Source organism: Lissotriton vulgaris, chromosome 1_1 (genome assembly GCF_964263255.1).
Source record: "Lissotriton vulgaris chromosome 1_1, aLisVul1.2, whole genome shotgun sequence".
NCBI lineage: Eukaryota > Metazoa > Chordata > Amphibia > Caudata > Salamandridae > Lissotriton > Lissotriton vulgaris.
Genome location: NC_141685.1, coordinates 1662309194 through 1662325533, shown reverse-complemented (window position 1 = coordinate 1662325533; position 16340 = coordinate 1662309194). Strand labels below are relative to the sequence as shown.

Here is a 16340-nt window from a genome sequence, read left to right as displayed (position 1 = left end):
GGCCTGGAGACCCTCTTCATTGATTTAAACAATATTTTATGCCACTGATAATGTTTATAAAACGTGTACGAGAGGTTGCTTCTGCCATTTCTAGAATTGCGGTAAAACTGTTTGAAGTGCAGAAGATTTGCTCATACTTCTGGAGGTGTTGGTACCAATGAGTGCTTAGCTTTAAGATGTCCATAGAGATCATCGAAGTAGTAATTTGATTCGTTGGGCAGCCATTACTAAAAGACTGCCTTTACCCAATCAAATGCTCACACAATATTTTATAGTGACAGGGAACCCCTGGATTTAAACAGTATGCTGATCCCGCCCCTACCTCTCCCATATCTGTGCCACTCCTTTTGGGTTCCCGTCCCAATGAATATAAATTTATATAGAAAGAAAGAGGGAAGGAGGAAAAATACTTCATTGCCATAAACAAAGCCAAGCCTGCAGCTGTGATCCTCTTTGCTATATCTGGACTTCAACAAGGTGGAATGCCCGATTGTGCTTAAAGACCAACTAGAATGGCAGGAGTGATGACAAAGGGACACCACAAGTCTGCATATGAAGCTATGGGACTACAGGAGATGTACCAAAAGCTGTTAGGGCGAGGTGTGTTTGGAAATCTTCGAGGAAGAAACCTTGTGTCTCCGCTAGGATAGAAAGCTGAAGAGGTGGTGCTGAGGATGTGCGGAATTTTTTTTAATACTTAACTTGTCTCAGAATGAAATGCCTACAGAAATCTATATATCCTGCAAAGAAATGTCTCGGAAATCTATATATTATACAAAGAAAATCACTTGTCCCACGTGTGCCCTAAATTAATTATGTGTGCTGGCACAAAAACATCGTTTTTTTTGTTTTGATTACATTGGCAAACACAATATGTGACTACTCAGCCAGGACAGTCAAAACAGAATCAAAGGGCAGGAAGCACAATCGCTACGGGTGGGGTAACCACATAGGAAAAGCAAACTACTGTTTCAATGAAGCAACATGGATTTTTCAGAAATGCTGGAGAGGGAAATTCTTCTCCCTTACACGACACTCAGACACCCAAAATTAGCCCTAAATGTCTTCTCTTCATTAAACATATCACAGACTATAACTTTCTAGCAATAGATTTGCACTAAAATAAAAACAATAACACTCAAATGTGACACACCCCTTGCTTTTGTAATCAAAGTATTTTATCGAAGGGCTGACTTGCACTGGGACAGCATAACATGGATTGTCTGGCACATGGACATCGTGATCTAGATAGGATTACCTCATGGGGATTGTGAAACACTATTTAGCCGTGATCACCTGACACAATGTATAATAAAAATTTCCAGGCGATAGGGAACCAGGACACACAAAATACCATCTACAGGACCACTGTGCTTCACACAACACATATGTTTGTTCTGTATAAACTGATGCAAAAGCAGTGTGCCCAAGCTACGACCTAGAAATGCTGGAGTGGTGCTGAATCCCCCAGCACAGGCTGTGCAGAGTGACCCCCCCCCCCCCCCCCCACCCCCCTGCTCAAGACCGAAACACCTTCTGTGCAGTTGCACAATTCCACTGCACAGACACACTGTAGATATAAGTTCGCACACAAACTCCATGCAGACAGATTTTTTTTGTTAGCATAGCGCTTCATAAACCACTTCATGCCCTTTCAATTCCACAATCCTTATGGGATTAAGCAAGAAGTGGTGATCTATTGGGTCTCTAGATGTTTGGTGAGATGAGGAAAGAAATGGTGATCTACTGGGATTTTGCTTGTCTGGCAGACATGACTTCTGTCATCAGTCATGGGTGCATTGGTGTGTATGAGTGCATTTCTTGCATGAGGAATCAAGTCAAGAGTTGGTCTCTGAAGATGGTAGACCAGCACCCACAAGCGTGTGCAGGCGGCAGCATTCACACATGATCCCTTGCATGATGTCAGGGATCCAGATCTGAGGTGACTCTTGGGGTAAACAGCAAACAAATAAGACAAATTGAGCCATCGCTGGGTAGATTCATTAAGATCTGTGTCAAGGACCCATTGTTCAGGAGACACAAGGGCCAGAAAGGAGTTGGTGGACCCAGACATGCCAATTCTTTGCATGAGCAATAAATAAGTGGCAATACACAGCAAGTCACCAATTAACACCATCAATCCAATGGATGAGTTGCATGGTTCCAGGGGAATACTTGGAAACATGAGGGAGCCCTGCCACAAGGATATTCAATTCATTGGGTATCTTTCAATGTGTCATTCAAACAGGATTTTTGTGTGTTGGTGGGGAACATGATGAATGATGTTCTCAGCTCACACCTGGAAGGGAGGCTCTTAAATAGTTTGTTCAGTATAAATGCTGTCCCTGTATGGTACATCCAACAGGTGAAATACACCCAGTGCTGTACTAGTAAACAGCAATAAACCACTCATCACCGTACATGCATGGAATAAGAGAAGAGATCAGCCCCATACTGCTGGACAACTCTTCTTTAGTCCACCACTACAGATGGCTAGGAACTACATATTATGGCTGCTTTTAGACATTTCAGAAAGACAATCATATAAGGGGTGGTTGTAATGTATATAGTCCAAGGAGAGCTCTTGACAAGGTCGCTCTCCGTCCTAAGCCTGCTTAGTACCATAAGCAAAACATCTCAGAACTGACAAATATGCGTGGTACCGAGCTTAGCAAACTGAACTTAGGAAATATTTGTTCAAATCTACTGAAAGCCATAAACTGCACACCTTTCTCTCACACTTAGTCTGCTACTACACGGCTAAACAATCAATTCCGTAACACAATAAATGCACCTCGGTAGTCATCATACCACACTGGGCCAGATCACACACAACACCCTTCCAACCGCACACTCTACATTTGTACCAGGTTACCCATGTACGAAGTACATACGGTCAGTATGCGCTACATAAAGGTTAGACCACTATACTTACCAGCATGCTTCATCAACTGCGCATAGACACCGATGGAGATCATCACCATGGCGATAACCTGTGTAGACACAAGGAACTGATGTGACACAAGTGGCCATGTATGGAGACACTGTTCTCGTTCACCTGTGATGGTGACTGCACATTACTTCTCTAGAAAAGGCAGATTTGGACAATGACCGACTAATGAACATGCACTAAACAAAAACTGGTAAGAGTAACCCTTTTTAAAATACAGTGAAATTGTCCCTCATGACATTCACCAACTTTCCTTGTAGTCAACAGGTGAAATATTTTTATTATTCAGGTTTATTAGAGTCCCAATGTTAGAAATGGGGGGTCTCTAGTTGGCAGAGGTAGGTACGTTTCGACAATTAGGAATCCATGCTTCTAGTCAGGGTAAGGTGGGATACACTTCTAAAATAACCCCTCCTCACCCCCTTGGTAGCTTGGCTCGAGCATGCAGGCTTATCTCAGAGGCAGTGTGTAAAGCATTTGTGAATACATACAGTAATACAGTGAAAACACTACAAATGGACACCACACCAGTTTAGAAAAATAAGTAATCTTTATCTAAACCAAAACAAAGCCAAACGACAAAAATCCACAACACAGTAAGAAAAATATGACTTTCAGATGGTAGAAATAGTTCAGTTCAAAGCAAATTGCAGATGTGACACTTATCTCACTAAGTACCTGGGATGCGTCAGGCAAACAAACAAAATAGGCTGCAGGGAAAGTGAGGCACCTCTTTGCAGGTTAGAATTCCCAGCAAGGAAATTCAGGGTAGCTGGTGGTGAAGTCTTTGTGCCCCTGAGACTTCAGAACAGGAGGCAAGCTCAGTTTCAAGCCCTTGGGGAACTTCTTTCAAGCAGGTGCCAAAGCAATCATCAAAGTCCTTTTCTCCTTTCCCTGGCAGCAAGTAGCCACTGCAGGCCAACCCGAGACAGCAAACAGCACAAGGGCCGTATTCCTCCTCAGCTTCTCTGGGTCTTCTCCTTGGCAAAAGTTCCTCTTTATTTCCAGAAGTGATCTAAAATTCTGGGGTCTGCGCCCCTCTTTTTTTATACACAAAATGTGTTTGTTCACTGAAGGCAGAGAGTGTCTGTACTAACCCTGGGCGTAGTGGGGATACGTGGAGCCACGGAGTTGAGAACATACTCTGTAAAACTCTGCGTAGCTCTGTTACGCCATCCACCTCCCACCCACTATTAACAATGGTTACAACTTTAAAAAAAAAAAGGAGTTTAAAGTAAATAAAAAGCACCTTACCTTAGCTGCGGCATCTCCGGGCTGGACTCCTCCTCTTCATCGCGTTCTCAGTGAAAACTGCGCATGCACGGGCGCCCTAGTATGTGTAGTTTTCACCGAGAACACGATGAAGAGGAGGATGGCTGCCCGGGTATGCCGCAGCTAAGGTAAGGTGCTTTTTATTTACTTTAAACTCGTTTTTTAAAAGTTGTACCAATTGTTAATAGGGCGGATGGGAGGCGGAGGCAAATATTCCATAGTGATGAAACTCATGTTGGCTTGTTTCCGAAGTTAGTTTTGGGAATCACGAAGGAGCAGTATTTCTCCTTCATGGGGCAGGTATACGAGAGGCCCACTGTAACTAAAATACTACTGCCTTTTATTACTCAACCAGGGGCAAAGGGTGTCACATTTTTCTTGCTTCCTTTAACACCTTTTGCATTCTCGCTGCTCTCGGAGTGTGGCAGCAAAGATGTGCAGGTGTCTAGTGTGAAATGGGCACGGGGAATTGTGGGGTGGGGGGGCTGGTGGGAGGGACAGAGAGGTGGACAGTAAATTAGGTCAGGCCACTAAGGCTTTCCCTTTCAAAGCTAGCAGGACGTGCGGAGAGAGTGTGGCGTCTCAGATTTATGAATAAATCAAAGGAAAACGAAGAATATGGATGCGGGGGTGGGGACATCTATACTAGAGACAGAGGTATGACAGAGTGAGTGTTCCTGGTAGACTAAGGAATACACCAGCAACGAGGCCAGACTGAAGACGCACAGCGCACAAGGGCCTGCCTAAGGAAACACCAAAATGCGGTATTGTTTCAATAGAGGAACCTTTCTATTAAACATTGTGATTGTGTTGAAGGGTGCTACATATTAAGAAATAACTGCCTATATCAAAGGAGGTGCTGTCTGTATTAGAGTGCTCGGTGTTGCAACGAGGGGTGACGAACGACAGGATGAACCCCTTTTCCGCCTATTGCAATTTCGGTAGAAGTAACAGGCTCTAAGTCAGGATTCCTCGTGTAGTTTGCAAAACATCTTTGCTGACTGAAAGTAAATATTGTGCACTTTGACTTAATTTACATACAGCACACTTCTCATTTGATAAGTTCTCTCCACAGCGACCTACATTTACACACCTAGAGAAAGTTACCCCAATACAGCAGGAGATGCTGGAAAAAACACCAACCCCACCATGAAAGAATGCCGATTTGTTTTATGCAAGATGCTTCCTTTCATGTAAGAAGGACTATAGAACACGCCTTGCTCAACAGGCGCAGCAATCTAAAATATTGAAAAACGGATTTGTCTTTTCAGTATTTTAATTCACAATCCAACATTTGGACATTTTAAGTTATAAATAGTCAATCGTTCCAATCAAGTACACCCTACAATGCTGTGCCATTTCAAAACATGAGTTGCACACAAATGATGCGTGAGTGAGAGCCTTTGAATGAAAGGGGTGAAGAGTTTATTTTAAAACAATATGCAAATGTCGGAAACAGAACACAGTACCAAACTTTCACAAGATGACACAGTCCAGGCCTTACCATGGGGACAGATGCAGTCCAGGCCTTACCATGGGGATAATAAGCAGCCCTCACTACCTATTGCTTGCAGCTAAAGCCTTTAGAAGCCTTTATTCTACAGAAATCCCATCTTTTGTGGTAAGCAACCCAATTCCTCTGCCGCGGATACAAAAGGCGGCCTTTGAAACAGCTTCTCCTGCGCAACCTTTGTGCACTTACACAAATAGAAGCTGTACACGACGTGTGCTTTATGTCACACGGAAATGGTTCTCCGCTTCACAAAACCAGGTCCCACCCCCCAGCCTCCCATATAATCGCACACAAGAACAGGATACCTACTTCCCATTCACAGTAGCTAATGCACTGACATATTACTGCTCAGCATGCATGCTCCTTCCCTCACCATCACCCCCATATACATTTATTCTCTCCCTCCCAGTGGGAGAAATAATGGCCTGGTTCACAAAACACTAGGTCTGATACTAGCCAAGACCTTTAGATATTACTAAAACGATTATATATATCTTCTAACTTGTCGAGGCTTTTAATCAGCTCTATTCATTGGCTAGTGTGCTGTAGTGTCATTCACGTGTGTCCTCTGCCCACTTCAGCATGGGGCACCTCAACCAAAGCCGGACTTCACTGTGAGTGAAGGGCCTTTGCTCTTTCACAAGGAGCCCATCTGCACACAAAGCACTTTCTTTCAGTGCCAGTCACTACTATGGTAAGGTGTGCTCTTTTTGCTTTCTGACATTTAAAAAATATATATTGATGAGGGTCCAGCAGCTTCCTCAACAATATACTGTTACAAAAATGACAACAAATGAAAACAAACATTGGCAAAAGTAAACGGCTATTAGCCAGCGACGGAACCTATTGGCTTTGCCAAATCTTGTGTTTTTTATTTGTTGCATGAGGTAAGACGGCAGTAAGGGACGTGTACAGGCCATTCTTTTCCTCAGCCTATAGTTAATGTGGATTCCAAGCTACACCCTGCAATGGGTTTGCAGCAGTCTAGATCAGTAGTGAAAAAGTACCCTTCTTAACCAAGACACCACAATTAGATCAAATTAGCAAGGTTCTGGCTCCACCAGAAGTCTGGTGCAAGGACACTTTCAGGTGATCCCTTCCGTTTTTATGTTTGCTGCAAAAGGCACTTTTTAAGTTATGGGCGCCTTCCATTCGTGCTTGGACACCTCCAGGTATAGTGGGCTTTATACATTCTTTTCATTCCATTTCATTCACGTCAAATCATTTGGAGATCTGGAAAGGAGGGCTTTGGGTTCTGTGCTGCTGTGTGGAGTTGCAGCTTTTGTCACCGGAGCTGCAGTTGATGTACATACAAATGTTAATCAGAAGCGTAGGGTAACTGTTCCGAAATTCTAATGTTCGATCTTTTGCAGGGTCTCCTTTCATTGGTCGCACAGTTAAAAAAAACATCTTCACGTAAACCAGTCCAGCGCTAGGCATTTGCTGTAGGAGTCTCTGTGTTTATCACCGCACTGCTTGACTGAAACAAGTCATCAATTTCAAAAGTGGGTCTCACCTCCTTCGTGCTTCATTACAATGGTTTATTTCATGGGCAACTTCATATGCGTTAAGAAATCAAAACAAAGACTGATGAAGAGTTTTGGAGGCTTCCAAAGAACATAGTGTGTGTATCCAGACGGCATTTATAAATTGTGCAGTTACAAAACGCAAATCGGAAGCACAATGAATTAATTTAAAGCAGGAAAACAGAACAATGAAATGGTCTCATCCATAAAGCCAAACTTCATTTTTGTTTGGAAACCTAAACTTGGCAGGGTTGATATATACAGTGTAATTATGCAGCAAGTTGGTAAACAGATGGGACAGTAACAGGTACCTACCACAAGTGATCATTCAAAGAGATGAAGAATTTGAAGGGGGGTGAGACAGACATTTCATCGCCCACCACCAGGAGCAATTTCTCCAGGGGGATACATCGGTGTGGGTACTCCACTCTCTGCTCCATATTCATACCTTCCACAGAGGAGCTAATAAAACATACATTGCAAATGATACCTCAAGATCAAAGCAGTCGGTATGCATCCAGCTAGCAGCCATCCATCCATCCATCTGTGCCTGCATGCGAGTTTGTATGTGTATTGATTGTATGCCAGCGCCTGGCATCGTAGGAGAGCCTGTAGGCAAATGGTCTCTTCCTGCAAGGTCCTCATCTGCAGAGCCCATGTGATGTTCAGAGGAGTCGGGACATGCACTACCATCTCCTGTTCGGGAGAAGTCAAATCCTGCCTTATGATAGCTCGCTCAGAAATAGGCCAATACTTGCGTTACTGTGCTCTTCGGGATGAAGTTCAGCGATGGATCATCAGCGGCATAAATGAGCTGTTCCAGAGGAGTCAATACCCTGCATTACCATAGCCCACTCTGAGAAGAGCCAATACCCGCACGGTCATATCAGGTCTGAGATAATGCATTACCTTCCTCGTCCCCTTCCTTACAAGTGGAGGTAATTCATCTTCCAGACCATCAATATGATCTCACAGAGGCTTGCACGTGCGAGTAAGGGTGATAATTCATTTTAGGCCCGCTCCCTACAGCAACCCTATTTGTTGGCAGCAGCCCTCTTGTGACCCTGTGAGTAGGCCCTCTTGGCGGTGAAGGTGGGTGGGACACCCTTTTGAGCTCTTTTTCTTGCCTGTGCCCACGCCTGTAGCCAGCTATGTGTGGGCTGCAGGCTACTATTGTGACGTGCATGGTGGTGAGGCCTTGTAGTTTTTCCTGAGTGTGTCCAGGGCACGAGTCTTACTGCTCTCTGTGCCGCTTCTGGTGCTGGGTAGCGACTTCCTGATGCTCCCAGAGTCACATGGGTAGCTCGAGCATCCTGATGTCTAGTGTGTTTGGGCTGCCTGGGGTGATGTGTGGTGCTCTGTGGTTCTAAAGCTAGCCGGAGGCTCCTTTCTTGGTGGGATACCTTTTCCTAATGGTAAATAAAGTTACCTGCGTATGCTCAGGCTATTCTCTTTTTGGTCTGGGCAGGTTAGTGGGCACCCCGGGATGTTCAGGACCCTGTCAGAGATGGGTCACTACCTTGCCTGACCATGTGCTGCTCAGAGATGAGCGAACACCTGCAATACCATGTGCTGTGTGAGAGGAGTTAGTCCTTTATTATAACGGCACGCTCGGAAATGGGCCAATAACAGCACACAAGTCCTTTTTGTGGGGGAGTCAATGCCTAAATCCCCACGTTTTGCTCATATGTGGGTCAACAGCTTCATAATTGTGTGCAGCTCCAGCTCAGCCGATACCAGCATTACCATGCAACAGGACACTGTTCCTAGAACCGAGAGATCGAGTTTTAATGCCCGGAATTTGTAACTGAAAATAGTTCTATCTCGTGATTGTAAGCCCTGAAGAAGGACATACTGATTGTTCTGGTCGTTAAAGACATGTTGGCTTTTTCTGAAACCAAAAAATTGCAAGCACACTCAGTTAAAAAAATACATAAATTCTACCAAAGACTCAATTCTGTTTTTAGGTCGAAGGCCTAAAAGGCTGCGCTTGCGCAGTCTTAGGCCGGAGATTTAATGAGTTTGAGTAGCGGCGAAGGTCCCGCCTCCGTGCCCCCTCTCTCCTTCATTGGCTGGCTTCCTAAACGGAGGCCAGCCATTGGAGGAGAGATGCGTCACTCCAAACAAGCTCCGTCCTTTTCGGATTTGGGGGCGTAATTTTTGATGTTCTTTAGACAGTGACGTTGTCCGTCACTCAGAACATCAAAACCACGCCCCCAAATCGGAAAAAATCTCGGAGCTTGTGTCCGCCATTTTCGATCCTTCGCAGTGAAGGTAAGATCGTGGCTGTTTCCCTCCGTGCCTTCTTCCCCCTGTCTGTTTCCCGCCCCCCTCCCGCTCTCCGTGTATTTTCGCTGTCCGTGTGTGTGTTTCCCGCCCCCTGTTTGTTTCCCGCCCCCTCCCGCTCTCCGTGTATTTTTGCTGTCCGTGTGTGTGTTTCCCGCCCCCTCCCGCTCGTGTGTGCATTTCAGAGCGTCTGTTTCCCGCCCCCCTCCCGCTTATTTTGTAGTAAGCAGGATTTCCAGTTGATGAGGTAAAGGGTATTCTGCATTAGAAAAAGTAATTGCCTGTAGAAAAAAGACACGGTGTCATTTGTTGTGTACCTGCAGAAGTCTGCTACATGTACGTATGCACGCCAATTACCCGCCTGGCTCGGAATCGAACCCTAAAAAGTGTGACGTACTAGTTTTTAGATGGTGTTACGAATCACTTTCATGTTGCTCAGATGTTCTTTTGATGGCCATTTGGGAAATGCGAGTATGTATTTTATCAATTACTGCCGATTCTCGCGTTGCATCAAGGCCTTGGGTGGGATGACGCCCGTTCCTTCAGACGCCCGCGTCTCTGCGCGTCCCTCCGGAGCGCCGAGGCGCGCGTCCTCTCGGGCCCGGTTCCGGGGGCGAGCAGTAACCGGGCTCTGATCCCGCTCCCGGCGTTCATTAGTCGGCCGTCCGCCGGGCGCGGATTTACACTTCAAGGGGATGAAAGACCAGCTGGGAAAGATAAGACGGTTTCCCGCGCGGAAGGCGAGGCGGTGCCACCGCGGTCAGCAGGGTAGCTGCCTCCGCAGAAAGGAAACGCGCCGGTATTTGCAGCGCTTCGCCATCGCCCCAACTGAGTCCAGAGCAGACAGCCCCTCCCCGTTGATTAAAAAAGTACATCCGGCATTTGTCGGCCCAGAACATCCCTCTGGCACTTATGTGCGCAAGATGCTTACCGGTAATCGGTTCTAGATATGGGCAAAGAAAGCATTCCGGCCTCTTTCTAATAATAAATCACACGTTATTCTCCCTCTCTATTCCTCGGGTTTCAAAATGTCGTTTTATTTCAACTCTTTAAGCCACAGTAGTGATTTTCATCAACTCTATTGAGAGCATAGCCCTTTAAACTTCGATATAATTTCCTATAAATGTCATTAAACTGCCCTAGTGTAATCAGAAACTGCTCGGCAATATTAGAATGCAGCTTTGGAAAACTCACGTAGAAACAGGCTTAGTTTTAGAATAGGATTTACCGCGCTCTCATCACCCTTGCAGACATTAGAATTTCTGCAGGGTTGTGACCTGACTTCCCAGAAGTTACGGGGCATAAACCGTGTCTATTACAGACAGTGTCCGACAGACCTATCGGGCAGGCAGGCAGTGCCTGATAGGCTGGTCTAAGAGTAAGAGTGTGGGCAGGTTTTATATTTTGGATGTTCGTGGGCCTGTTTTATGTCTGCTGGGCTGGTTTTACTGTTGATCTCTCCCTGGAAACAATCATTTCCTGCAGCAAGCTTAAATCCATACATTGCAAAAATAATGCCTTCACAAGTTTAAAATTGCACCAGTTTGTAAACATGGGCACTTTTTTGGGCTTTCTAGTTCACTAATGTGGGCCACTTTTATTTTGGTGCGCAGGACTGATTTCTTTCCTAAATTTAGACACACATATTGTGGAGTGATTGAATGTGTGTGGGTCACCTATTAGACAATAGACTGACCAGTCTAAATTCAGCAAACTCAAGGGAACTCCCTTTACTTTGTTTGAGCTTTACTTTACCCTGTTCCCTTGACGTATAAGGGTTACTCTCCTCATATTGATACTGATTTTTTTCCTAGCTGGGTGCTGCTTATATTGCAGTGCTCTCCTGTCACTGATGTGCTGGTGCTGTGAACTGGTAACGGAGGTTGTCTCTTATGCAGTGCACTCCTGTCACTAGGGTTTTCTTACTGCTTCTGACGCTCTGCACGCACATCACTGACATGCTGTTGTTGGTGCCTGCACGACGGGTATGTGTGTATGGTGGGGGGGGGGGGGGGGGAGAGGGGTCAGGGCTCACCTGACAGAAGAAAGCTTGTGCGGAATAGTGAACACTTGTGACTATGGGTTCGTCTCTAGTGCAGTGCACGCTATTCATTGGGGACAGTGTTCTGAATTCTACAGCAGGGGGCACTGGTGGAGCATACAGTAGCCAGATGATGGCTGGAATGTGTATGTTTTAGTACTCAACATGGACGATACGTTAGTACTGTACAGTACAATGCTTTGCTGCACTTGAAATTCCCCAGTTGCATTCTGCGTGCCTGCATGTTGAATGGAAAGGTGCTCCAGATGCGGCATGTATCATTGATCTACTGCAGGATGAGACAGTTTGTGGCTGTGCACTGTCCGTGCAAATGTATGCTAAGTGGAAAGGCTTTGTGTTAGCTAGAGGTGTTTAAGTGTGTGTGTGTGGCTCTGTGTATGTGTGGGTGGCTGTGTGTGTGTGTGTGGGTGGCTGTGTGTGTGTGTGTGGGTGGCTGTGTGTGTGTGTGGGTGGCTGTGTGTGTGTGGGTGGCTCTGTTTTTGGGTGGGTGGCTCTGTGTGTGGGTGGGTGGCTCTGTGTGTGGGTGGGTGGCTCTGTGTGTGGGTGGGTGGATCTGTGTGTGGGTGGGTGGATCTGTTTGTGGGTGGGTGGGTGGCTCTGTGTGTGGGTGGGTGGCTCTGTGTGTGGGTGGGTGGCTCTGTGTGGGTGGATGTGTGTGTGGGTGGCTGTGTGTGTGGGTGGGTGGGTGTGTGTGTGGCTGTGTGTGGGTGGCTGTGTCTGGGCGGCTCTCTGTGTGGGTGGCTCTATGTGTGTGGGTGGCTCTCTGTGTGGGTGGTTGTGTGTGTGGGTGGGTGGCTGCGTGTGTGTGGGTGGCTCTGTGTGTGTGGGTGGCTCTCTGGGTGTGGGTGGGTGGCTCTGTGTGTGTGTGTGTGTGTGTGTGTAGCTCTGTGAGTGTGGGTGGCTCTGTGAATACTCTCTACTACTCTCTAATGCTCACCTATTGCCATTGTAAAAGACAATACCATTTATTTATGTTTAAAAAAAAAAAAGAAAAAAAATGTCATGAGCAATGCCAATAGCTCTACCTTTAATAATGCCGAGACCATTGCATTGTAAATGCTTGTTATACATATGTTAGCATACCTTGGTCTGAAATTAGTCATCGTCTGCATTACTGTCTCATCTGCTAAGAGAAGTCAATTCCTGCTCACCTAGGCATCATGCATCACCATGCCATTTACTGAGATGAACCTACACTTGCATTATCAATGGTTGTTCTGAGATATGTTAATATCACATCTGATATACTCAATGACAGTATTACGACCCTCTCCACTGGGATGAGTCCACACCCTCATTATCACACCCTCCTCTAAGGCGTGCCAGCACCTGCTTTGCAATGTTCCATTCTGAAACGGATCAATATCTGCATTACCATGTGCCGTTCTGTTATTGGTCAACATCTACATTAACGTCATCTGTCCTGAGGTGCGCCATTTTCATGTGTTATCTTGAGATGCAGAAATTCCAGCATTACCATGTCCTGTTCAGATCAGAACAAATGCCTGCAGTATCCTGTGCTGCTCTGAGAGGCTCCTACAATTGTACTGAGTCATGTTGAGAAAAGAATCCGTTTCGACATTTTGTGCTGTTCTGAGATGCACCAATTCCCACCTTACCAAGCTCTGCTCAGATCGGAGTAAATATATGTGTTACCATGTCCTGTTCAGGGGTAAGAGCACATCTGCATTATCATGTGGTGTCATTTGTACTGCCATGTCACGGCATGTTCGGAGAGGAGTCTGTCCTTGCATCATCATGTGCTGTTGGATATGTACCAATCCTGCATTATAACGTCCTGTTGTGCAGGGGCAGCTCTAGGCTCATGGCGGCCCTGGGCAGGGGCCCCTGGAAGAGGGGGTCGGGGCGGAGCGCGGAGGCCAGTGAAGGGGGGAGGGGGGGTGGGGGGGGGGTCAGGGTGTTTGAAAGTGGAACAGAGTCGGAGGCTGCCAAATAGCTGCCAGGGGCCGCCACGCAAATATGTATCCATTCTCAGGGGATTATTATAGTAAGGATATATATTGGCGTTGTGGCCCCTGGAGTTTGGTGGCCCTGTGCAGGTGCACAGCTTGCACATGCCTAAGGCCGCCCCTGTGTTGTGAGGGGAGACCGTGGTGCTGTTCGGAGATGTTTAAGGCCGACGCCAACTTGTAGCTTTATAAAGGGGTGTATGCTCGCGCTACCATGAGGGACACTCCAGATCACCCGCGTAGCTAGGGGGGGCGGTCCGCCCCAGGCGGCACTATTTTGGAGGTGGCCAGGCGGCACCTCAGCAGTATCAGAATGAACACGAGAGTAATTCTCATTGGCAGCCAAAGTGCGTTGCGCAGTATAATTAAGCCTTATTAAGTGTGTTAATGCTACTACATTGCACGCACCACCAGCACCTTATTTCAAAAGTGCACCTTCATGTTTGGGTCCCGGGCCGTCAATCTGGTAGCGCGCGAAAGCTCTACCAATGACGGCCCTGCAAACATTTATCATGCAGCAGAGCCCGCCTATGGCAGACTAGTAAACTGTTGTGTTGTTAACGCAATGTGTGCACCAACGCACGTGGTGACGTGCATGAATGCATCCAGAGACCTACACCTCAACAGACCTAGAGCGGAGCGAGGCAGAAAAGTGGAAGAAGTAATGGGGAGGCAATGAGGCAAGTTCCGTCGTGCTTTTATATTAACTGTATGTTATTTGTGCTTTTGATAACAATACTTTAAACTGTACCGGGCGCGACAGTATAGTAATCTGATTGTGCACTGTGTGTGTGGAGTTAATATGGAACAGCTTCCTAATCGCTTAAATGTGCATGTGTGGCGTTCGGTCAGTTTATTTCCAGGCTTCACTTTGAACTCTTATGGTAACAGACGCAGAGGTGTATGAAATAAGTGGCCAAATCACAGTTTGCAGCTTAGATTTCCTGGTCCAGAAGCCTGGTGATAAAATCCTAGATCAATACATGTTGATTCCCAATTGGAACAAAATTGGCATTCAATACTGGTGTCAGTCCCTGGCAAGAAAGTAGTCCGTTCATACCCTTATCTGTAGGTACTGTTATTTTATAGTGGCGATCGGGGGATTGCCATAGTGAAAGGTCAGCCTTTTAAAAATCCTAAATAAATAGGTAATGCTTCAAAAAGTCAAGCAAACACGTTAGGGCACTTAGGTTAACATATCTGAACATGGCAAACAAATTATTCACTTGACTTTGATAACCAGGTGAGTGAGTACGTGTTCTAGCATAGAACAAGCACACAGAATCGCATCCAGCTTTTTTGGGAGTACATTAGTCCCTGTGAAACGCGCCTGTTTGTGAACAAAGGAAACGGAAGTCATCCATGTGATAGCAAACATTTTTGTATTGGCACATAGCTGACAAGTGCCCCTATGGGTTGTGTGACACCCCCTGTCAGTCCTGGCATTTAGCTAACAGCACTTTTGCTGAAATTTGTAAGCTAATGAGTGTGATGGTGAAAGCGAAACAAGTTCAACAAGCATTTCCAATGCAATAGGTCTCGCATTGGTGGAAGTTTGAGGTATTGGCACTGCAAATAATAATGCAACGCCAATAACTCAAACTTTCAGTGAAGGGAGACCTATTGCATTGAAAATGCTTGTTGTAAATAGTATTTATTATTTGAAGGTATGAGGCTATTTTTTTTTTGCTGTTTTGAGTACATGGGGATTATTTCCAGAGACTAGTTTTCTACAGTGATAGTGGGTGGTCTGCCAAAAGCATTTGGATAGCGATTTGGTAGTTTTATATTTATATTTCTTTTTGCAGACTTGGGCCCTTATTGCCAGTGACCCCTGTTTGGTGAGATAACCTTAAACATGTGGAAGCGAAATCCACAATTCCTGGAATTTAGTGAGGGTGCAAATTTTATCGTGACAACCGGGCGCGACACCATCCCAACACCTATAATTGCGATCTCCAAACAAACGGTGTGTGTCTGTGTGCGTGCGTGCGTGCATGTGTGTGTGCCACTCACAAAAAGGGCCTCTGAGAGGATCAAGGGTTAGATGATGTCTTTACATTGACAGCGATTAGCGAAGTAGTAGATGTGGGTTGGATCACCATAATGAGGTCAGATGAGAAAAAAGTCATCAGGACAAGAGCCTTTTAAGAACCTAATGCTGCAGATGTCATAATTGTTGCAACTGGTTTAGAGTAGAAAATAAATGTTGGTCATTGTGTAGTCAATTGGCCCACGTGCTAGGAGGAACTGGAAAACTTTGTGGAAAAGTAAACTGACAAACACATGGGGTCCAAGTTATAGTTAGAGCGTCACACTTAGGTCCTCATTACGAGTTGGCCTTTAAATACTGATATGGGCATTAACTTTTGTTATTGTAAATCTGCTGGTATTTATTGCTGGATAATGCCTGGTTAATTCCAGAACATGAACATAGGGGCTGAATATGGAATCCTAATTTACTGGTACAGAATCAGAAATCAGCAACACAAACCCCTTATTATGATACAGTAAACAGCAGTTCAAGTTCAAGCGATATAATTTCCTCCAAGCCTGGTGCCCAAGTTAGGTAGATTTACTGTACCAAGGATGGAAGAATGTCAATATAAGTTGTGTCACATCTGATCAAGAGGTGTTATGGTCATATCTATAGAATTTTTTAATTTAAAAAAAAAAAAAGTAATTGGGCATTTTTAACTTTGAATAGAAGTTAAAAACTTCTAATAAAGTATAGAAGAACCACAGAAAAAAAGTTCCACCA

At 45.5% G+C, this 16340-nt stretch overlaps 1 protein-coding gene across 1 annotated transcript in view; it reads right to left on the bottom strand.

Moving 5' to 3' along the window:
• The window catches only part of TSPAN33 (tetraspanin 33), a 125406-nt gene that overhangs the window by 49028 nt on the left and 60038 nt on the right, over positions 1-16340 (bottom strand). The window contains exon 2 of the mRNA XM_086918891.1: positions 2936-2993. Coding sequence (XP_086775017.1) covers positions 2936-2993 — 58 coding nt within the window. The remainder of the gene's footprint in view (positions 1-2935; positions 2994-16340) is intronic.